A 24,595-nucleotide genomic window follows, 5' to 3' on the forward strand; every position below is an offset into this window, starting at 1 on the left:
GAATTTGCCAGAGTAATTTGGAGAAGACCATGTGTAAAAGTTAAATTTTTACTGAAAATCACACGTTTCACCACGTTTTTCTTATTTTTATCTTCGGCTTTTTGCTGCAAGAAGGCATGGGCGTGGATTACCACAGTAATCAACATTATATCACCAGTCTATGTAAAACGTTTCGTGAATGGAGGATTATGTGATTTCACTTCAAAGAAACTGACCCATTCTGAATTACAAAAGTTTGATACCGACCTTCACTTGGTTCTTTTTCTGCCAGCTGTGACACCACACTGAGGATCAGTTCAACTTTTTTTTTTTTTTTTTTGCTTTAATGATGCAATCTTATCGTGTCAAAAAGTTGGCGATGCAGCGAGTACCATATTCATGCTTCAACAATACTTCAATAACATCTCAAACTGCAAAAATCCATCTCAACACTGGGCAATTCAAGTTCTCAGTGATATATCCTCTTTAAAAAAAAAAAAAACAAACAAAAAAAACAAAAACATATTGATTTGACCTCTGTTTGTTGCAACAATACATTTCTGAAGATTACATGGCAAGAGACAAAATCCCCGATTTATTTTGGCACAGGCACAAAATACATTTACATGTGCTGCCCTCTGAGGTCCATTCCTCAGGGATGACCAACCCCAGCACTGTTTGACAGGTGTGAAGCCACATGTTACATTTGCACTTCCTCCTTCCCTTGAGGAGGAGCACAGGGGGGCCTGGTATGATCCGATATAGCAGCCTGGCTGGGTGGTCACGCAGACCCTGTGATAAATAGATTAGGTCCTCCACTCCACTGCGCAGAGCCAACAAAGGCTCAGACACAATGTATCCCCACGGGATGGAGATAATAGCCAGTGAGAGCCAGAGGCCCAAGATGAAACCATACTGCCACATTAGGACCCACAATGCCATTCATCATGAAGTCCAATTACAGTGAGAAAGTTAGATCTCTATACCCGATGCAATACGCCACTTATCTATGCAGTTCAATGAAGTTATCACTCAGTCTGCAGTGTTAATACAAAAGCAAATTGCATATTACACTGTCCTCATGCTAAAGCTCAGCAATGACAGTGAAACCTGGTTAGGGAGCACTAATAGAGTAAAGCTCTAATATTGCTGCTTGTAGAGTATGATAAGGTAATCTATCATATGTGGTGTTGTTTTACCTGCAAGCGCACACCGATATAAAAGTCACAACCAAGCCCCACCAACTGGGACAGATAAGAACGACCATCTGACTTCACCCATTAATAAAAAACTGAAATCCAAACAACGGTGAGTAAATTAAAAACAAAATTACAAACCTGCTGGTGACGGTCTGCCAGCAGAGTGCAACAAAACAATCAGTGACCAAATTATACCATTATGTGAGTCCTTATAACCATAGTAAACTCCCACCTACCTGCAATATCAGCGGTTCCTAAGGGAAGACTGAGACTAAGACCTGTTTAGATTATATCTGTGTCCATACTGAATAGACATCATCAATAGTATACTGGAGATATAAACTTATGCTTATAGTTGACATAAGAGAGGGGGATAAAACACATTTTAATGAAGGATGCCAAATCCTAGCCAACACAAGGAGACCTTTCCGGCACATCTGAAACACAGAATTATCAGTACTGCCTTAATGATTCGATGCACAAAAGGCACACAGCTGGCCTGCATGGATGAAGCGCTTGAGAAATGTGGACTAAATAGTGAGACTATTCAGTGTATTAAAAAACTTTATCAACATCCAACTGCAAGGATAAAAATAAATGGCAGTCTGACTGATAGGATAATATTGGAACAGTCTATCAGGCAGGGTTGCTGTCTTTCACTGACCTTAGTCGCAATTTTTAGATAGCTTCTGGCAAAAGCTATTAGGCTGAATGAAGATCTTAAAGGGGTAAAGGTCGGGAATGCGGAACATGAGGCTTTTAAGAACCCAGACCTATACCTCTCTATATTAAAATCAATCAGTTTAGAATGTTTGGCTTTTGGATACAAATTTAATTTAATATATATTGTAACAATATATCTATCTACGTTTCCAAATATACAAAAATCTAATTCAAATCAAAATTCGAAAAGAGTTTTTAAGAGGAAAAAAAAGCATAAGAGGAGGAATTAATAAATGCCATTTAAACAAAATTCTATCAGTGGACCAGGCTACTCTAGGCTATAGTAGAGAAGTTCCGTTAACAAAAAATACAGTGTGAATGACCTTCTACAACTTCTCTACTTATTTTCGACATAACCTATTGAAATGCTGGAGAAAAAATTTGAAGGCTTGAAAATTATTATACAGGACATAGACCATTCCAAAACTAAAAGACAAAACACTACAGATCAGATAAAGCATCAAAAGGGGGTTGATATTTCCATGTTGCACAAATTACGCCAGTTATTTACTCGTGCACTGGTGGTTGTGAAGGTAAATGGCAATAAAAACCTTGAGAGTCGTACAAGGACAAAAAAAATTTGAAGCCTTGTATATGAAGTTGCAACAAAAGGCTTGAGTATGTAGATGCTGCCATTTAATTGTTTCAGTTTCAAAAGTGACTAGAAAAAGAGCTAAGGCCACTTCAAAAACGGGGCCATTTTCATTGCTTGGATTCTTAGTGATTCAAGGGCATTGTGATCTGTAACAAAAATATGTTAATGCAAAGAGTCTCCAGGAGTTGAAACAGAATTAACCATGTCTAGTACAGATATTTGCAATTAAGGAACATGTATGACAGAAAATTAAATAGGGATCATAGATCAAAATGGAATAATTGGAAAAATAATTCACATTGGCAACTTGTCAGGAAGAAATACGGAAGAATACCAACTCACCAACCATCAAAATCTAATGGAGAACAGAGAAAATACAACACTATTGGAAGAGGAGAGGAAATGGGAGAAGCATTTGGCTTCAGAAAGTTAACAGTTTCATATTTGGAGAACTAAACATCCTCACAAGGCTCGAGAGAACACAGTGATTAGATTTAGTGCTCCCAAATTTGAGAGCAATTGTCTATCCATGTTGGAGACACTATGGCCAATAAGTGTAGTTCTTCCTCATGCATTTTATCACTGAAACTGTATTCTTTTTGGGGTCATAAAGAGTACTGTAACAGCATTTTGATCAAAAGCACAGTAGCAACTTGCAAACAGGTGGTAGAAGGCAGAGCCATCGACGCAGGATGAACGGCTGAATATTGTGAATCGAATTTTAGGACACCGGGCAGCTGACTCCTGGGAGAGCTGGAAAGGAACAATGGATGGAGACACACGGGAAATGTAAAAATGTTCACACATCGGCAACCAGATAAGACAGTGAACCACTGAACAAAAAATTTAATGGGGGAAAAGAAACCCCATATCTTTCTGATGTAAATTTACTTATATAGGTTTTTTTGTGTATGCGTTTGTATCCCCAATACAATAAAAAGTTACAAAAGCTGATTTAAACAACTGACTTGTTTCATATCAGCTTCATATATAATTATTCTGCCACCTGAACTTGACTGGGACCCATGTGGTGGTATTTATGATCTGTGGCAGCTGATATGCCTAAATAAATAAATAAATAAATGCCACATTTCAAGAAGTCAATTTTGCATAAGGCTTCATGGCAACTTGGCACAACGGCAGAGAGAAAGCTTTAAGTCCCTGTTTTCACAACATCACAAGTAAGCTGCAGATAAGAGAACAGAAATTTAAGAAGCTGACAGGTCACACAAGAAGTGTGATGCTCAAACAACAATGCCAGACAACCGGATGGATGGTGTGCATTTATTGGACAAAAAAAAAGATAAATTAGGTGCTTCATTCTATACCTTTCAAACTTTTCTCAACCCCTGCAGCCATTACTGCATCAAGGACAGAGATATTGGCAAAAGTGACATCGGCAACAAATTCACATTTCTTAGTCAAAGCTTTGATTTATTTATCTGTCGTCGAATTATTCATTCAGTTTACAGGCATATTGCACATGTGCGTAGTAGATTACTGAGGGATATGACTCACTCATGTGCATTACTATCTTTTCAATGACTTTTGTGACCGAAAGGTAGAAATCTGATTAATTCTACCTTCATAAATAAGCGATGCAGTTGAATTAGCCAGTCAGTATAACGTGTGTCTTGGAATGCAAACGTGTACTCTGTGCTGGACATGTGTAACAAATACATCTTTGTACTTTGTACTACATTGTTAAGCAGCCTTTCAGACAGTCTGGTGATGCTGGCTGCCTCGCAGGGTAAACTGTCATCTAGCTGTCTGACAGGCTGTCCCTGTATTGCTGCGCTTTGTGTCAGATATCTGCCATTTGTCTGGCATTCTTTAGGCTGCCTGGCAGCCCGCTTCGCTTGCTTGGCATCCTAGGAAGGAGATTCTACTGCCTGTGAGACTGTTTGTATGTTTAGCAACCTGTAATTAGTATCACCTTGTTCTTGCCGCTTTTCAGGTATCAATTGCATTCTGGCAGGCCAGTTCTGCCCTGTAGGAGTTTTCTCCATTGGGCCATATTCTGTTGTGGCAGGATATCTCTGGAGGTGTATGTTCTCATATATAATGACAAATTTATTTAAATGCTATGGCCATTCTGGCAAAGCAAAGATAAGGTAATTATAGACATGCCTCCACAATCACAGTTATACAGTTAGCTAGCTAGCTGGCTAACAGGCCACCATGTGTTGCAATGTGTTAACTTCTTTAGCTTGGTTAATTATAAAACAGGTGGGCCAGAGCTTGGCAGCAAGTCTTGAGGGAAGGGTGCTGCCTTGCAGGCTATGCTGAGGGAATAAACAGTCCCAACAGGTGGCTGAGCAGGAAACGGGGCGCGAGAAACAGTAGGCTAAGTTATGAAACGCCGGATAACTTGAACTTGATAACTAGTAAACTGTTGTTCTAGATCAGTGTAAATGTAAACAAAATATTTTAAAACCGTGCATGTGTGAAGTATGTGTCAGTATCACACAAAGGAGAAAATTGGACATTGAGTAAATGAGTTTCGCTCTCTGCCCGCATCTCCTTTTAATTTAATTTGTATGATACACTTATACATACATCATATGCTCTCTATAATCAGCCATTAGGGGATGAGCGGGCTACTAACAAAAATATCAAACAGAAGTTGCACATATTGTTGCCATGAAACTTTGTTGCCAGACAGTATTAAGGGGCTGAAGGGTATGAGGATGCAGAGCTGCTAGGTTCCTACACAGTGGTTCTATCCAGCATCTCGTGGAAGCACTACAGGCGGCTCCAACCAGCCGCCATGCACACCTACAGCTAAGCTGAGCTCATTAGCTGAAGCCCACCAGAGGGGAAAAAACAGCCTTTCCACTCGCTGTGTGACTTGATGGGGCGGGGGAAGTATTTCACGGGTACTAAATACTGAAATGACAGACTTCAGGCTGAATTGACAAGATTTCAGGTTATTGATTGATCAGATACTCGGCAGGCCTCAGCTACAATCTAGAGTCCCAGAATGCTGAAGTTCTTTCTTTTGTGGTGGTTTTCTACTCGGTTTCTTAAAAATACAAGCCTGTCATTTATCAGCAGGATGATTCTTTGTTTCACTATATGTGCTCTCTTGTGTATTATTACCTCTAACAAGGAGGTTGTGTTTTCACCCGTGTCTGTTTATTTGTCAGCAGGATTACATAAAAAGTGCTGAACCGATTTGCACCAAACAGGAAGCACAAATGTGGACAGGACCCAAGAGAAAGCCATTGACTTTTGGGGGTGGATCATTTGCTATGAGCATTTTTTCCCACTGAATTCTGTCTCCTGTTTCTACACTGCCCTTAATCTTGGCCCTCCAGGTATTCTTTGTTATTTCACCATTTCACACTTCATAGGACATTAAAATCCTTATAAAAGTCTATTTAAGCAATAATAATTTATATGCCTTTTGAAAGACAGCATTAAAACACTCAAATGTTATACATGATAGCATGTAATCAGGAAACATAGATTATATTCGATGTAAAGTTGCGTTGACTGTCATATATAATCGGAGAATCTAAATTATTTGATTCTGCCTTATTTGAGCTCTCGTACAATGGAATATATTTACATTTTAAGGGATGCTAATCTCCTTCAGTGAATGCACATAAGATCAGTATTCATATTGCCCCATTCACATGTGATTAACAAATATTTGAACGCAATTTAAAACAAAAAAAAAAAAAAAAACCAACACATAGAATAATTTTATAAAAGACAGAATTATGGGTCCTCAAACACTGAGCCGATCTCTCAGCATGAGAACATGGACAGGAGTTAAAAAGAGTTTTCTGAAGCCTGGCCATGAGCCTATTTTTCATATCTTATGAATTCACACAAAGATTGATGAAAAATGGATGCAAATGATCCTGTGAGAAGTGGGGAGGGTGTGGGGGGGATTACAGAATGAGCCCACATCAAGCTTCTCAGAACTCTCACATCTGAAGGCCCTGATCTGCAAAGAGGTTTGGCTTCTGTGAGTGCCAACCCCCTACACGTAGAGCCACGGGCTGCATCGCCTCGGTCACTGTCTCAAGGTGACTTTGGCATGTTTGAAAAGGCTTATGGAGGTAACAGTGGCCTACAAACAATGCAGATATCCCCCAGCTCTGCTTATGAAGAGCATCGGAGTGTCTGTTATATGACCTTGTGCATACACAAAAGGCTACATGTCCAATGTCCTCTTGACATAGACGAGGTATATTGTGAGCCACAGCGAGCCTCTGCAGTGTGTGTACCTGCACACTTTCAATGCAGCTCAGTCCGTCTACGATAAGGTTGGCATTCAGCAACTGCACAACTACTTCTCGCATTACTACAGCCTGGAACCAATGTTTGCAAAGTCAGACACTTTTAATAGCGAATGTGTATGCATTTGACTCCAAGGCAACTCAAGTTTACAAGTAAAATAGCAGGCATCTATCTAAACAGCATTCTCACTGGACTGAATTGAATGTTTTATGAGGAAAAGTTGAAGAGAAACATATTAACTACAAAAGAAAGAAAGAAGAAGAAGAAGAAGAAGAAAAAAAAAAAAAAAAACGCCCTCCGATCAAGATGCAGAAATAGAAGCTGAGCTGAGCCGGCAATGGTGAAATACATCTTTACTCCGATAGCAGATCAGTCAGTTTCTGTCAACCTAATAAGAACATCATGGTCAGACTGTGATGGCTGATAGCGGGGCTGCTAGATTAAAAACAGGCTGTGTTTCACATGAGCTTCACGGCTAGCCTCTAAGGTTCATTTCCTCCTGAAGGGAGTAGCAGAAAAAGCTTGATACCAGTGACACGTCCAAACAACCTGAAAGAGGCGGAGAAGACAAATGAACCAACTATGACATTGCAGAGCTCCTCTGGGCTTTTACAAATGACTCCTCACATGCCTCCCAGTCGTGGCATATGTCTGCACCGTGTCTAATGAGTACGTCTGATATGAGGAGAGTTCAATAACTAATGAAAGAAGAACCTTGTTCTTTTATTATAGCCCCCATGCCTGACACTAAGCATTGTGTAATGTATTGGAAACTGCTGCACACCAGCCCACGCTTATTAGAAACTAGTTCAAAAAAGGCATTTGATAGACTCAACAGTGCCTGTTTCCCTTCAATGTTGCACTGGGATCATTTGTGGGTACAGAGGCAAAAAGAGAGATACTTAACTAACAGGGTTTCCAACAACACCAACAATCAATACTTTTGGTATCCAATAAGCATCAGAAAAAAAGGCTTGACAACACTGCACACCTTTTCTTCACACTTTTGTAATTAGCTTATAATATGAATATAACTTTGAGCCTAACATCAAAACATCAAATGTCCATTACTCATGATGCATCAACATTCAGCATCTGTGTAAAAGCAAAGGAAAGGCGGGGGTGTGTGTGTGTGTGTGTGTGTGTGTGGAGCGGGGGGGGGGGGGGTCAAGAGCTGTTGAGGAAACTTAAATTCACCCTCAATAGCCCTTTCTATCCTTTGGGAATATAGGATTAACAGTGGGTGAGAGATGTAATCTGTCATTTCTGCGATCACATCGTGCTTTTGACCTTCAACGCGTCATGCTATACCAGACAGTCTCATAAAGTGTAAAGAGAGGTATATCAGCACCCATTTGGCCCCATTTATCAGTCTCCTCATGTGTTGCTTGTTCAATTGTGTTTTAAATTCTGAACCCCTCAAATCGTACTTCTCATTTATCAACATTGTTTTCAAAGAGCACAGACATTTCTATATCTGATGCAGCCACAGCTGGTTATAGCTCTTTCATAGGTTGAATACTATATGTAACAATTCAAATGCCGCTTTTAATTCCCACATCTAGAGCCTGGCATGGAGTTGAGCTGAAATTGGTCAGTCAGTCAGTCAGTGGGCAGTTCCTTGTTCTTACATCATGAACGTTGCTTTAAGGCTCAGAAGAAATGAAAGGTCAGATTTAACTACCTTAAAATTGTACTAGCACAAAGTCATCCAAAAGGAAAGAGTCCTACAGTGCTGGTTAAATGCAAATTTACTGCAAATGACACAAAATGCAGAGGACATTACTACTGTACATCAGTACGTAATTGCATTCTGATTTAATTACATAGAGGAGTCTACATGTTAAATATGCTCTTCAGGCGCTTACAGCTTCCAGAAGACTTCACAATTGCCTGTTAGTGTTCCCTGAAAACAGTTTCCCCCCATGGTGGGTGATGTAAGTGAAAATGAAAATTGCAGCGTGCAATACTAATGCATCAAATTGACCTAAACATCCAGATTTAACCATATGCACCAAAGCATGTCTAAAAATATGTTGTGCATCCCTGCACTGCATATTCTTATGCCAACAGACTTGATGCACGATTATGCAAAAAAGGAAGAGTTTGAAGAGAACTACTGTGGTGGTGGGATGATGAAATTCCTCATTCATGCTGCACAAGCAAACATATCAAACAAATTACAGGAAAGAGCTCCTCACACTCCCGTGAAAAATGAAAGATCATTAGGTTATAAATACAGTTTCATTTTTAAAACATCACAAATTTACTTTTATCAACTGCACCTCTTTTGAGGACAAATCAATCCATGTATTGCAGTGTGATTGAATTATACAAATATAAAATACAGTACTTTAGACTGAAGCCAAAAGTGAATTACCTGGAATAGTTGAAAAGGCGGCTGTCCCATTGCGTGTGCTCCCCTCTGGGCGGCGAATGGAAGAAACATGAATTGGAGCCATCAAACTGGTTCAGGCCATCCTCCGTGTTTTTGGACGCGTGGCTATGAACGACATCCAGCAGCACTACAATGCCCATCGAATGGGCCACATCAATCAGCTGCTTCAGCTCATCTGGGGTACCGTACCGACTGCAGATAAACAAGGTTGGTGTTAGTTCACCACATCCACAACCTGCCCTTAACCTTTTCAGGCCTTTAATTTGAATCCCAATGACAATGTCACCTGAACCAGCTATGTATGAATTAAAAAAAAACAAAACAAAACAAAAAAAACTTTATGCACGCTTTTATTTTTCTTTGCAAGTACAAAAAATCTGGCCTACAGCCAATAAGTATTTTGATGAATCGAATATACCCACAGTACGGAGTTTATCCTTCCTTAACATACCATCAGGGTCAGAAGACCCACAATTTAGCAGCAAGAGCACATGAGGTATTTATATTTCAAAAAAATTTTAATTATAAAAGAGCAGCAATGTATCACTAAACAAGAATAATTCCCTGCATTTATCGAAAGATCTATTACAGACACACTGTCAAAGGGGCTTAAGAGCATTTAGCCATTTCATTGTGTTTCTGTCATATTGGAACACCTTTAGCTTTTAAAATGATCCAAAGGGTCATGAAGAAAATGCTATTCCAAACCAAGGAGTAACGGTATGTATGCATAGACACCCTCGCACATATCTTTGTGCGCACACTTCATTTTGTCCAATAACATTCGTCTGTCCTTCCAGCTATCATTATATCATCTTCCTTACAAAATAGGACACATAGCAAGAGTATAAACCTGGCTTCCTGCTACTCAACCGCTCAGGTTTTAAATGACACTGAGGGATCAATCATGGGTGAAATTACACCATATACATTACAATAAGGGTTTATGGTGTACTCTTAGAAAAGAAGGAGGGATCTCAGAAAGAAGATAAATACTCTGACTACCCCACCTTTATCTGCAACTCCCTTCACTGTCTGGATTAGATGCAAATATATTTACGGAGGGTATTGCTGGTGTCGGGCTTTCTAAGCTTGATTTGTGGTGACTGAAACGAGTAGGAAGTTACAGACATCCGTTTTTACAACCGTCCAGAATTTGTGATTGGATCAACAGCTCGCGCTACAAATAAGAATATACATCTTCAATCTATAATCCCTAAGATTACATGCCCAGTCATTTTGGAAATACCCATGGTTACTGGCTGTAATAACGATGCAGGCACCAGGACTCACTCAGAAATGGCACATACTCATGCCAACCCTGACCTGAGTGAGAAAGCTGTCAGACATGCAACCGAAGAAACAACAATTAGGACATCTGTTTATAGTGCAGCCACACAAAGCGTGGGCTGAGAGGATTCACTGCTGTTTCAGTAAAGACTGAAAAGGACAGGCAACAGTGTCATCCAACATGGTAACACCAAACTCATCAGCAGATGTTGTCTTCTAACTTCTGTGAAACGCACCTGCCTGTGTACATACTTCTTATAAATATCTTGAATCCACCGCCTGCCACAAATAATGAAATAAACCAGATTTGAAAAACATGGAGCTGTTATTGCTGGAACAATTCCGATGCAACCCAAGACTTAAAAATTCTAACTTAAAAAGCTGAATGCAGATTGTTAACTTAAGAGTTAACAAAATATATAAATCATACTGGTAAACACTTGCCTGGAAGCAGCAAAGAAACTCGTGACCTGATATCCAAAGCTTGCGTAGTAGGCATGCTCCATGATGGCCATCAGCTGAATACAGTTGTATCCTTCATATAAAAGGGAAGCGAGATAGAAAAAAATAATTGTGTTCAAAGCTTGCGTACCACATTATAGGGCTAACTTTGTTATAAATACTTCAAATATTAGCTGTGGGTGAAGCCCTAAATTATGCATGATCAGAAAATATGTTGATATGAAAACATGATAAAATGTAGTTCGACACCCGGGTGCGTCTTTGTTATTATGAGCACTGCACCCTGTCTATTTGGATAGCCTCATTTCCTGCCATAACTGGAGGGGTTATAATTCGTGCCATCCCTGCATTTTCCTTAAAATAAAACCAGCTGCTTATATCGTACACCACATAGCTGTTGAAAATGGAAATAATTCTTATATGTATGGTTAGTCGGCCACACAGGATACAGCAAGTAGATGTTTTGAATTCCACGCTTAAAAAAATTGTCTTTTTTAGCACAAATCGAAAGTTATTTTAAAATTGTGCATCAAAATAGAGTTTTAAGCAAATTGACATTCATTTGACACAGCAAGCAGCCAGAAATATTTTACAACTTGATATTATTTCACCTGTGACAGTCATACAGTATATATGAGCTCCAGGCATTTCCTTTTTGAAACAAGTTCTGGTATCATTAAGACAAGCTTGGGCGACAGGGAAACACCAGCTATCAGAGTCAGGAGGTCATGTACAACATTTCAAAAATACCTAAAAAAAAAACTGCTTCTATCAATAAGAGAACAACGGGCTTTTAACTGCTACTGAGCACTCCAGAGGGAGATCCTGTGGTTTTTCACTGTGGTGTGGAGCAGATTTATTTATTTATATCACAGACTCTTTTCTGACAGGAGGGGGGAGTGGGTGACTTCTGAAGGAGAGTGACAAAGAACAAGAGGGAGTGAGAGGTAGGTTTTTTTTTTGTTTTTTGTTTTTTTTTTTACATTACATTATTTTACACATACATATACATGTCTGTCTCTGCAGGTATACATAAATGAATTCATTATTATTATTATTATTTATGCACACTCTCCATGTGAAGAAATGAAACGGCACGGGAAGGCAGTCGCTCAGGTTTTGCCTCCTGGAGAATGCTATTGTGCAGATTCCCTCAGCTGCTGCAGGTAGACTTTGACAGCATTTACTCTGGCAGTTTCCCTTTACACTAAACAGGATGACACAACCAAGGAAACAGCATTTATCAGATTGCTCCTGGTTTGCTGTGCCAGTCATATCTGTGCCTATTAATAATGTCACTGCAGCAGACTGTATTGGGATGCAAAATGTGCCATATCTCATACAAGCAGAGCTGCAAAGAACGACAGGGATCTGTTCCGTAGGGTTATAGTCGTGTTTGAATATAGTTTTTTAGAATGAGTCGATGAATATTAATCGCGCATCACAGCTAATGAGTAAAGAAATTTTGTCAATAGCGAGACAAGGTTACAAAAATGTGACAATATTAAATGGTTCCAAGATTTGGTGTTGTGTTAGATGAGAATTTTATGTTATGCTGTGTTTATTTCAATTTATCAGTTTTGCTCCAGATACCAACTGAAAAATATAAAAAAAAAAGAAAAAAAAAAGAAAATTGAAAGAAACACAATTTGTGGTAGACTGGCTAAAATTCACTCTTACACTTATGAGTATTGAAAACTTGCTAAATTAAATATTTAGTTGCTGTGGTCAACTTTATGTTGCTGTCCAAACTATTTCAGAATCAGAATCATCTTTAATGGCCAAGTTTGTGCACACAAACAAGGAATTTGACTCCAGTTCACTTTACTCTCAGCATGCAAGCGTTTTTGGATGGAAATATATACACAAAGAAATGAAAGTAAAAGTATAAAAGTAAAAATATAAAATAAGAGGGAAGAGAGAGAGGGAGAGATAAGAGATAGCATAGAAAATAGAATATGAAATACATAATCTAAAAAATATAACCGTAAATATTTCACTCTGCACATTGAAAAGATTTGTGCAAATAACGTGAGAATTAAATAAACTGTGTGTTATCTACAGTCGTGGACTTGAGCGCGCAGACTGCACAGTGGTCATCAGAGTGACAGCCTGGGAGAAGAAACTTTCTCCGAGGCGGCGGGTTTTCGCAAACAGCACTCTGTAGTGCCTGCCTGAAAGGAGAAATCTAAAGAGTGCGTCCAGGATGTGATGGGACTGAGGAGTTGTTTGCTGCCCGTTTCCTGACCTTGGATGGCAGGAAGATCCACACAGATAGTCTTCTCTGCAGACATGATGGTCCTTTCCAGTCTGGCCCCGTCCTGTTTCATGGCTGAGCCAAACCAGACAGTGATGGATGTGGACAGGACAGACTGAATGATGGCGGTGTAGAAGATGACCAGCAGATCCTTGTACTTCCTGAGTCGCTGCAGGAAGTACAGCCTCTGCTGGGCCTTCTTCCAGACAGTGTCTATGTGTGAGGACCACCTCAAATCCTGTGAAAAGGTGGATCTTAGGAATCTTAAGTGATCCACAGTAGACCCTGTGTTCTTGAGGATGGTGAGGGGGGGGGGTTTGGTCATCTCCACAGCCTTGAGCAGGTTAGACTTCAGATGGACGGGATGGACTGCCGTCTGTACGCAGACACATCACCGTCCTGAATCGGACCAATGACAGTGGTGTCGTCCACAAATTTCAGGAGCTTCACAGACAGATCGCCTGAGGTGCTGTCATTTACATAGACGGAGAAGAGCAATGGGGAGAGAACACACCTCCGAGGGAGGCAGATGCTGTTATGCGCCCTAGTGTCACCTGCTTTTGCCTCTCAGCCGTCCACAGTGAGCTGGGTGAGGCTCTGGTGGAGGATTTATGGGATGACAGTCTTAAGGCTCAAACTGAAGTCCACAAACAGGATCCTGGCGTGGTGCAGGATGCAGTGCAGTCCCATGTTGACTGCATCCTCAGCCAACCTATTTGCCCAGTAGATAAACTGCAGCGGGTCCAACAGGGGGCTTGTGATGGCCTACAGATGGCTCAAGACTAGTCTGTTAATGGACTTTATGACTGCAGACATCAGGGTGACAGCTCTGTAGTCATTTACTTCAGTAATGGTGGACTTCTTGTGGACTGGCATGATGGAGCATTTCAAGCAGGAGGGAACTTCACACAGATCTGTTCACGATCGGAGCGAAGATGGGGGCCAGTTGGTCAGCACAAACTCTCATGCAGGAGGGGGACACACCGTCGGGTCCTGGAGCCTTCCTGGCTTTCTCCCACTGAAAGAGCAGACAGACATCTTCCTCACGGGCAGGGGGTCGGAGAGGAGGGGGGCGGGGCTGCAGGTAATCCTTTTGTGCAGGTGTGAGCAGATGGGAGGCGTGAATCACTGTGTTTCAAATCCGCAATGGAAAGTCTTGAGGTCGTCAGCATGTCAGGGATTTTTCACAGGGGGGGGGGGGGGGGTGGACTCCTGTAGTTAGTGGCCTCTCCAAACTGATCCAGGGTCATTGGCTGAGAAGCTGTTTTTTAACTTCTCACTGTAGCTTCTCTTGGCTACTCTGATCTCTTCTCAAGCTGCGTCTTGCTTCTTTTGCCTTTCTTTTATAAAGCAGCCTAAGATAAGAGTAAAATCTTGCTAAAATACTAAATTCACACACTATTTTTGGCTTTTACCATCTGATGTTATATTAATTTGACAACTGTTAGTTAACAAATGATTTACATATGAACAGGCACATTAATAGCCACAGCCACGCGAAAAATTGTTTCATCTGATAAAGTTCAAGAGTTCTGGTTTTGTTGTTTTGGTTTGTTTGTTTTTTTCAAGCTGTGCAATGAACTGAAATTACTGATTTTCAGAAGATGTTGCCTCATAATTTCATATTCAATAAATAGTCTGAATCTTGTATAATTAAACTGAGAATAACTGTAACAGCCGGTGAAATGTAACCAAGGGTTAAACTGTCAATGGTCCAAAGTATAAAATCTCAAATCAGAAGTGAGTCAGGAGGAAAAAAAAATATGAAACACATATAATGAGGTATTTAGAAAAATACTGTATTATAACACATTATTGTTTTCGAACTAAATGTGATGGGGCTTCATGATATAAATTTGGGGGCTGAAGTTTTTTAAATTTGTTTTCCTGAATGAAACAAAATGCAGGACAGCACCTTTTTCCACTATTGGCAGTCTGAATAAATGGAAATGGAAACAAGTTGCCAGTTTTGGAGCCATCGCTGCTGCTGCGTGGTGTGACTTGTGCTGTGCTGTCCCAACGGTCAGGGATCTCTTCAGGTCATGCCAGTAAACAGGATGGTGACTTGCTGATGTGGTTTTGTGCAGAGGGAGTGTGACAGGTCTGGCGCTGAAAATACTGCTGGTGGAGGAACAGGGAACACTAAGACCGGCCTGGCATGTGTGCTGAGTTATGGAGAAGGGTTGACAGAGACGGCTCAGGACACTGGCAGTTAATAAAAAATTATTATTATTATTTTTTTTTTTTTAAACTGCTCTTAACCCTCCTCAACTATTCTTTCGCCAAGCACCAAATAGCTGAATCTGATTTGAAACGTAGCAAAGTATATAGAAACATCACCTTAATGGTTCTGTTCTTTTATGTTCCAGGCTGGAGGAGATACAAAATGTTCTCAGGCTGAATGAAGAAAAGCTCTGACTGACATTTAGATGAAGAGGATCACACCAGGACAACTGCTGTGCACTTTTTTCAGATCTGAGTGGCCGACAGGATAAAAAGGGAGGCCAAAAGGGAAGGAAATAATCCCAGCGGAGATAATGTGTCTTACCTAGATCTTTGATTCGAGGCAGTACGTTGTTTGTGAAGTTAGTGTATGAAGCGATCTTTCCCTCTGGAGAAGCGATGCCCACGTGGGCCTCGTATGTTCGCAGGCTCCTAGGCTTCGTTGGCCGAGGGTGAATTTGCTAGAGGAAAACCAACACACATCACTTTCTTTCCTAAAAACTGCTAAAAATACTGTCCATTTGATGACTAATTATAAACCATAAGTTCAAAGACAAAGTGTGGGTTTTCAGAATCTTCTCACCATTTTCTTGCCACAGAGGCCGATAATAGCTCAGCACGTTAAATATTAAAAGATCTATGATTCACCCCGTCTCATTGTGTTACACAACGAGAGAGGGATTTGTTTTATACATGGAAGAAACTTCCTGATGGCTACCCAGCAGGCTTTGTGAGCCCACTATCTGAAGTACATGATTGCCACTTGCAAATAAAGCAAATATACAGCCAGTGAGAGAGGTCCTCTAATTAAAATGGTGCAAAATAACAAGCGATAAAGAAAGCAAGGAGGTCTTTAATAGCCTCTTGTTTTGTTGTTTTTGCACACTTGTGCTGAGGACGTCAAACAACACCGAAATGTATTCAGAGCCTCTCAAATCAGCAACACCGCAGAGTTCGATTTGAGATGTAACGCTGATTTCAAATTTGTTGTCCAGCTCAAACAAAGAAATGACCATAACATTCGAGGCTATCCTCGAAGCTGACACTGAGCGAACTCAACAGAGAGTTACTTCAGTGATTTCACAGAAAGAATTGCTTGACTTTTTGCCCCAAAAAATCAAAATTAGTTAATGAAAGCTGGAGTGAGTTTGCCGTTTTGTCATTTCTTTTTTTGGAAGAATTAGCTCACTGCAAATTCCTTTTCCAGTTTTATTTTACCTTTCCTTGTGCCCAAGATCTGTTATTTGCTATTGCAAAAACAAGGTCCTGCTGCAATAATGACAGCTCAGAAAATGCTTCCAGTTGCAGAAAATAAATCTCTCTATGAATCATTGAGCTGCACTAGCCTTTTTCAAATCCAGTTTTATCCAGATTTTTGCATCTAGTTTTTCAATAGTTTTAAAATAGACAAATGGAAACATAGACCTTTAAAAATAGCAGATAAAAGTGAAAATATTGCTGAAAAATCAAATATTCAATTCACAACGTAAGGCTGAGGGGGATCCCAGTGCACCCAGTCGTAGACGACAGCCGTGTCTTCCTGGGTCACGTATTTTGCCCATGGTGAGATCCTGTACAGTCGCTCGCCCTGCTTAGTGTGAACGACCACCTAGGGAAAGTGAGACAAATGAGTATTGTGATATAAGAAGGGCACTTAAACAATGTCATTTTTTTTGTTTTACATAAGCTGAGAGGAAGGGGAAAAACAGATTGTTTATTTAGCAAACAAAGGGAATGGACCAAACAATATACATTGGAACATTGGAAATCTGGATTTAAAAAGGTCTTCCTGTAACCTGTGAAAACTACTGCACGATTGAAAAAGTGCTGCAAAAGTGAAAACATAATTGCAGGAAAAGGGAAAAATGTACCATAAATACCAATCCTCTAGTTTAAGAGGAGGCTTCAAGGTCCTGTGTATATCTCTGTCCCTGGATATATGCGATATTAAATGTCAGCATTTATTTACATCTTCCAGCAATGAAATGCTTACATCATAAAAACTGCGCTGTTACTCCCCATTCATTATACAAAAAAGCTGGCAGAGATTGTTCAACCAATAAACCAAACATTTTTCAATATGTCAACATGAAAACTGGCCCCCTTCTAGAAAGCAGTTTCCTTGTCTCTAATACAAAACTCACATCTCTAAAACTATTACACAGGGCTGTTGAGGGCCAATGAGGACATAATATGGTACAGAGAACAAAAAGCTACAGTATTGACCAGAAAACCTGTTGTGGTGAATCTGGATTCAATGGTAATTATGTTGTGTGCAGTTTCTCCAATGGTTTTAACACAGCCTCTTGCTGGCCCGCCTTGAGAAGGGATTTGAGCCAGGGAGTAATTTAGAAAAATAGGAAATCTAAATCATTATCCCTTGCCTCTCATCTATTATGTCTGCAATTCAGGATTGCAAGGGGTTCAAATAAGTTTAGTTTGGAAATCTAAGAGACAAGTTACTTTGCCTCTATCAGTCAAATAAGAAAGGAGAAAGCCAGCGTGAGAGTTGAAAAAAAAAAAAAGAAAAAGAAAACCGCCAAGAAATCGATCCCGTAGTGTTGCCCACAGTATGTGTTCACCCTGCTTTGTCCCCTGCAGAAACAGGCATTAGAACCCAACTAATTTTGGCTACTGTTGTGAAGTAATGACTGTTCCAATGCCACCTGCCTGCAAGCCGTTGGCCAGCCCCCCTCTGGGGTTTTTTCATTATGGCCAGGCCACCTGGGGGTTAGCTGCCTGGCTCCCCTTATGACATGCTTCACAGTTTATAGGATTAGGAAAAGATAGTTGGATAAATGGACTGGCATAAAGCCTGACAGAGTGGTGGTCTTTCAGACAAATTGGCCAGCATTAGGCACATTAAAGAAAAATCAGACTGCTACTCAGGCTGAGTGGAGTGTGAACATGAAAAAAAAAAAAAAAAACAAAACCACGAGCCCCACAATTTGTGAGAAATCAGGTGTGGATGGAAATCTGGCCATTTGATCGGTTGGATAACACCTCAGGTCCCTTTTCTAAAGTCTTGCACACCTGGAATCTAAAGAGCCCATTGTAAGTACTATACCCACAGAAGGATGCTGCTTGTTTATGGAGACTAATTGGGACCCCGAACAAAGGGGATGGAAGGGCAAGCTGCTCTACATGAGAGTGATTGGAGCTAAGCTTGTGCTTCCACAAGGGAGTGCTGTGGAACTAATTCTAAAGTGAGCTCACAGCAAGACAGCCGTTCATAGGCAGCGGGGGAGCACAAGGAAGGGCCAGGTGCCAGCATTTCCATCTGCTTCTTATCGTCCTTAGACTGACCTCCACTGACAATGGGAGCTGGGTAGGCTGTCCAGGGCGCAGGAGCGTGCCAACAATGACCCAGTCCCAAGGAGAGTGGCGCCGTGATGCCATCCATTCCTTGCCTGGCATCTCTTTTCAGGATTATTTCTCATCTGCAGTTTTTTTTTTTTTTGTTTTTTTTTTTTCTATGGGAGACAATGCATAATAGAAAGGGCATTTTTTTTTTTTGCATTTAACCCTGATGAGTTATTTACAAGAGTTTAAAAACCAATCATCTACATCTACTACTGTGGTCTGTGTTCTGCGCCCAGCAAACACGGCCCAGAAGTCCTGAGGGACACGTGTCGCAGATGGGAATTGAAATAAAAGCCATCAGCTGGGTTCCTCAGGTGTATCCACTCTCCGCTGTGCAGATTGTGTACATACAGTAATCTTCCTGCTGCGCACTGTGAGTATGACAGGTTGTTGACGGCAACATGCCAGGTTTTCACTGGGCTCATAAGACAACCACACATGACAGGGAATCTCCCTTGCACATTACAGTGACAAGTTCCCATGCCGCCACAGCAAGATGACACCCACTGAGGGAGTGAAAATAGGCATGAAGATGTTCTGTTCTCTACCTTGAGTTTGGTGTTATGATTCACAGCTGGAGACTTGTCTTGCTTAGGCGGTAGAATCAGTTCCCACTTGCCAAATTCTTTTTTGGTGTAGGGGTGAGAGAATTTGTCCCAGTCATCTATGGGTGGAAACAGACAGGACACATTAAATGATGTGGTTTACAACACAGATACAAACATTAACTCTGATTAAGTTTTGCCCTGATCACAGAAAGGTGTATGATCATACATGACAGAACCACAGGAAGTGACCAAATAAATTAGTAGGGAAAAGTCGGTAAAAATACTTAATTTTTAATAAATGTTGTAACATTGAGGGTCCTCTGATCTAAAAGCAAGCTCTTCACACCCTGCTTGTAAATCAAATCTCTCATCTCCAGTTTGTACTGCCAATCTAAAAATCACGGAGCCATTGAGATCGTTGTGTTCCTTTTATTGTTATATTTACTCTAATATTTTACTTTTCAGTCATCTTTGGTGTCACTAATACAAGCTGCAAAAGTCAAAAATGTTACAAACCAAACTCACACAAACTTTCACAGTCATGTTCTGAATTTTTAAAGCAGTGTGTTGCCACTTTGCTTTGTGCTAACAGCAGCTTGTAGGTGATACACGCTATTGTGGTTTTTGCTCTATTTCGGTATCCCTGTGTTGTCACAGGGCCACTTTATTTTTCTGACTTCTGAACTCTCTCCCTTCCCTTCTCTACTTCTCTCATTCTCTCTCTCTCTCTCTCACACACAATTCCTCCCCATGGGTTTTTTTTTTTTTTTTACCCTGCCCCACTCTCCAGTATCCGGTGACTTTTGCAACAGTGAGTAAAGCAGCAGGCCCAGTCATCTAAAAGAAAATCTGATAAAATATCACTTCACTGCTCATTGAATTACATCTCTGAGTGGACAACAGAGGGGCGTTACATTCATAACCTTCTGATACCACATGACCTGCTGCCTTTGACTGAAAGGAATATATCACAATGCAAAAACATTTACACTAAAGTCACCCCTTTGGAGAGTCAATTCAGGGCAATGTTTATATTTGGGAATCCATATGTGCGCTATTCATGAGCAAAAACAACAACAGGATAGAAAACGAATCACAGGAGATGTTCCAAGAGTGGCCGGGCACAACACCAGCACTTTACCTCGGCAAGACAAGTCATATTTTTTCACTATTTATCTATCTGTCTATGCTTAAACTCCTCCGAAAAAATACAGTGCATTATGCATCCAACCTGCACCATATTCATGACTAGGGCTGCTGGGCTGTTTCCACATTTACAATGAAATTGAAATCAAATAATATGACTGAGCAGTGTCAAAATATAATCTCTCGCAGAATTGAAAGTTGGAATTGAGCTGCTGCCCAAGGTCCTGGGAAGGTAATTAAAAAAGGAACAGGAATTATGTGGAAAGTGGGAATGGCAGCAACACAACTAACTCGCGCCGAAAATGAGTAGGGACAATAAACAAATTGACAAATCTTTTGCAAACAGCATCAGTCTAAGAATATTACTATTAGCATTTGCTCTCCTATATCATTACCTGCAGGATGTCGGTACAGAGCTACGGATTTGTGCTATGGTGGGGGATGTCGCATGGTATCCTAGTTATGTGCCTATGTCTGAATTCTTCCACTTTGTAATTTTTTTCCTATAACAACATTTTTAGATTTTGTATTTGTCCAGTGAGAGTAATATATTTAGTCCTGGCATGTGTAATAGAACTCAGTGCATTAATAAATTTGATAAAGGAAAGAACAAAATGACACTGAGTGCTGGTATTACCTTGTATATCTACTTGATAGATGAGAGCAAGTCTCATTTAATCTTTTTAATGACAATAAAAATAAATTATTTTTGCTGCGTTTTCATAGCCCACATTATCCGAAAATAACAGTCAGAAGACTATTAACCTGAAATTACTTTCAAAGTTGGGACTGGAGGGGATAGAGATTTCAGTGCAAACACAGAGGTTGCACCCTCTCAACAACTTTGCAGGCGATGATGAAATAACCAGCTACTAAAATATTTAAAAAACACTCCCACATTCAAAAGAACCCTCTTCAGTATGCAAGTTTATACTGTGTAATCAATATTTTCCACATTTCCTACTCCCAGGTTGACTGATCAAAAGGGCTGATACCCTTGTAATGCAGTCCGCTGTGCTTTTTCTTAATCGTTGGCCCTTTTGTGCTCAGGAGCTCAGTGTCAAATTTCTTATTTAACTCACCGTGAAGATACGCAACCTTTATGTTTGCATTGAAATCTTTTTTCTTTTTGTCCCAACAGTGCCTGTAAGCTAACATTTAGGCGTCATTTCTTTTTTGATAATTGATCTATTATTGAAAATTCTTTGCCTTTGTAGACCTGGAATGAACACCTTCATCTATCAGTCTGCTCCAAGCTCCTTTAAAGCATAATGAGGACACCTGCTGTGCCAAGAGGAAACAAAAATTTTCTGATACAAAAAGATTGCCTATTTCATACATTCTTTGGAGAAAAAAAAAAAAAAGGCTAAAGTTGGAACTTTCAGCCTTAATTTCCAGTTAGCTCAGTGTTGGAAGAACTACATCACCTTCAACGAATGAAACAATGAAAGTATGGGAAAATTTGATGAATGAGCAGCAATACATCTAATTTAAAGCTTTGAGGAAACAACCTGGATATCACACTGGTTTTGTCTTGTTCAGGAGCTGACAGTTCTTCTTAGGCTACTTACTGAAGTCACCAGTGAGGAAGAGGGCCTCTGCAGCCGGAGCCCACTCTTTAAAGAACAGACTGTTGTCAGGCTTTCGCTGTATGCCAAAGGTCTTGTAGCTGCGTGTGAACTGGTCAAAGCCTCCCTCCGCCTCTTCCAGCTGTACAAGCTGCTTCTGTAGCAGCTCATACCTTCAAACCACAGGGAACACAAACACAAAGCTATATGAATTCAGTGGAAAATCCACCATTAGATAAGCAGTCCGCTGGATGCATTCAGTTTCATGTCATCTCTCATGATGTGATTTCAATTATTTTGCACTGAAGTGACTGATACTAGTGTGTGTGCGTGTGTGTGTGTGAAAATTTCTTCACATCAAGTAAGCAATTGGTTCTGTCCTAAATTTCCTATTTCAATGAGAACCCTCTCCAGCACGCAATTTGTACTCAGGCCTGGCTTTTAATGAAACGAGAAAACCAACGGCCATTATGTGCACAGCTTTCTCACTGTCTGCAAAAGTAAATGTAATAAATCCAGGATTTCAAAGTTATTGACACAAAGCCAGTGTCCATTGTTTCCTTTTGTTTTAATGATTTAATCATGGATTTATCATTTATTCAATGTTTTCATACAGCATTGTAATTTACACATAAAAGCATGGTACAGCACAACCTCATTATCGTGTAACGGCTACAACACTTCACAGGAAGGATAATACAGAGGAAATTATAGTGATATTGTTTTTTGTTCTGGTAAACACAATGGCAACATGAGATGTTGACACACGCACACACACACAATATATATCAATAAACAACTAGTTATCAAATTAAAATTACTGGGGGAGAAGATATGAATCAGTAATTACCAGTAATGCTACCATTACTGGAAAGAGAAAGAGTCTCTCCATTGTACAGTGTCAGTGTTATCACTTACTACTCAGAATACAGCGGTGAAAGCAATTTCCAAAATTATTGGTCACGCTCGAATGCCACCCCAACACAAATAAAAATCTATTTCACAAAGTAATTAATTACTTCCATCAACTTCTGCGTACTTCATGATCTTAAATTTATCAGGTTGCTCTGTTTTTAAATAGTTGGCAAACTTTTGCAGTGGATATTTTCTTTGGAGCGGCCACAGGAACTGGGACGAGTAACCCAAGATCGTTTCTTGAACGGCGCTAAGTGGAAATGGATGTTGGCTTTGATTAATTAAGCCAAAATACAATGATAAATAAGGACTTTAATTATAATGTTTCTCAAGTTTTCAATAAATTGACTGCCTTACCTGCCATACCACTGCCCTTTATATCGTATTAACGAAAGTAATGATTTAAATATTTGTTAACTGTATTTCTAGTCTTAAATGCTCTTTTATTTGCACATATTTATAACTTGTCCAAACATTGGAGCAGATGCAGCATAGCAGTGCTCAGTGCTGTATCTTAATGTTTCCTTGCAAACATTATCAGGTCCCACCTGAGGATGTAAACCTGCCTCACTCCCTCAAGAATTTGTGACTTTAGGCACATCCTGAGAGATAAACCTCAGTCTGTTACCTTCAACTGAGAAGGATAGACTAACTACTTTGCAATTTATCTCACTTAAGTTCCTGCAGCCAGCTGGTGTCCACATCAGATTCCCCCTGGTATAGAAAGCCTCTTTCAGCCAGCTGAGTTAAGTGCACTCTCTCCCCAATAGCCCTGAAGCCAAGCTCAGACTGGCCTGTGAATGCCCTGAGGCTAGTGATGATGGGCTGGAGTAACAGCGCGATTTCTCAGCAGCTGCTCCCTGTGTTGAACGCAGTGGATACAGGCAGCGCTTGCCAAATGTAAACCTTTAAAGTCCGACCAATGCTGCCACATGCCTCCTTCGCCACTTTGTCACCATTTCAAGAATATGCTGAAAGGAAGGACAAAGGCAGGATTCACTTAAGGGCAGAGCTGCACTGCCACAGTATTAATAGGCATGAAAGTCAAGCCTATGATGAGAACAAATGAGTTCCGAGGGGTTGGACCAGAGGGAATAGTGAGCCAAAATCCTGTATGCAGTATGCGCTGCACACCTCCTGTGTCTGTTTCCACTTGAGATTACAGTAATGAGGCAAAATCAACTCACATATCACGAATGAACTACAATTAATTCCATAAAGTCATTAACAGAACTAAAGCTCCAAGCAAAATAAAAACTTTCATTTGAATGAGGCAGTCTCCATTTTCTTGACAACCACTCACCCAATCAGCTACTTGGGATTTGCAACTCTTAAGAGAGCTTGAATATTGTTTTCCTACATGCCACTCAATATGCAGTAAAAAGCCTTCCTCTGTACTCTTATCTACACATTTTCACTTCTTCTGCACCCTACCCTCATACTGATGCCCGGGTTTGACATACAGTTTATTACAATATCTAGCATGAGCGTGCACAGGGCACATAGGCAATATAGCAACAAAGCACTTTCCCATTGAGCTGCAAAGAGCAGAGCGTCAGAGTGTGACCATTTCATCACATATTGGCCATATGTGATGAAATGGTCACACCCTGTGTCAACTTTTTTTCCCGCATGCCCTAAATTTCTATTGAAGCCCATGAACTGATAATGTCTG

General features: G+C 40.3%; 1 protein-coding gene across 2 annotated transcripts in view; it reads right to left on the reverse strand.

Moving 5' to 3' along the window:
- Positions 1 to 24,595, reverse strand: part of gbe1b (glucan (1,4-alpha-), branching enzyme 1b) — an 86,178-nt gene that overhangs the window by 51,929 nt on the left and 9,654 nt on the right. The window contains exons 2-7 of one of the 2 annotated variants that reach the window (XM_029518208.1): positions 22,009 to 22,178; positions 19,292 to 19,407; positions 16,864 to 16,989; positions 15,706 to 15,841; positions 10,883 to 10,973; positions 9,131 to 9,340 (exon numbers count right to left, since the gene is read on the reverse strand). In XM_029518208.1, the coding sequence (XP_029374068.1) occupies positions 9,131 to 9,340; positions 10,883 to 10,973; positions 15,706 to 15,841; positions 16,864 to 16,989; positions 19,292 to 19,407; positions 22,009 to 22,178 (849 nt within the window). The remainder of the gene's footprint in view (positions 1 to 9,130; positions 9,341 to 10,882; positions 10,974 to 15,705; positions 15,842 to 16,863; positions 16,990 to 19,291; positions 19,408 to 22,008; positions 22,179 to 24,595) is intronic. The other variant, XM_029518209.1, reaches the window with a different exon arrangement.

Source organism: Echeneis naucrates, chromosome 13 (genome assembly GCF_900963305.1).
Source record: "Echeneis naucrates chromosome 13, fEcheNa1.1, whole genome shotgun sequence".
Classification (NCBI taxonomy): Eukaryota; Metazoa; Chordata; class Actinopteri; order Carangiformes; family Echeneidae; genus Echeneis; species Echeneis naucrates.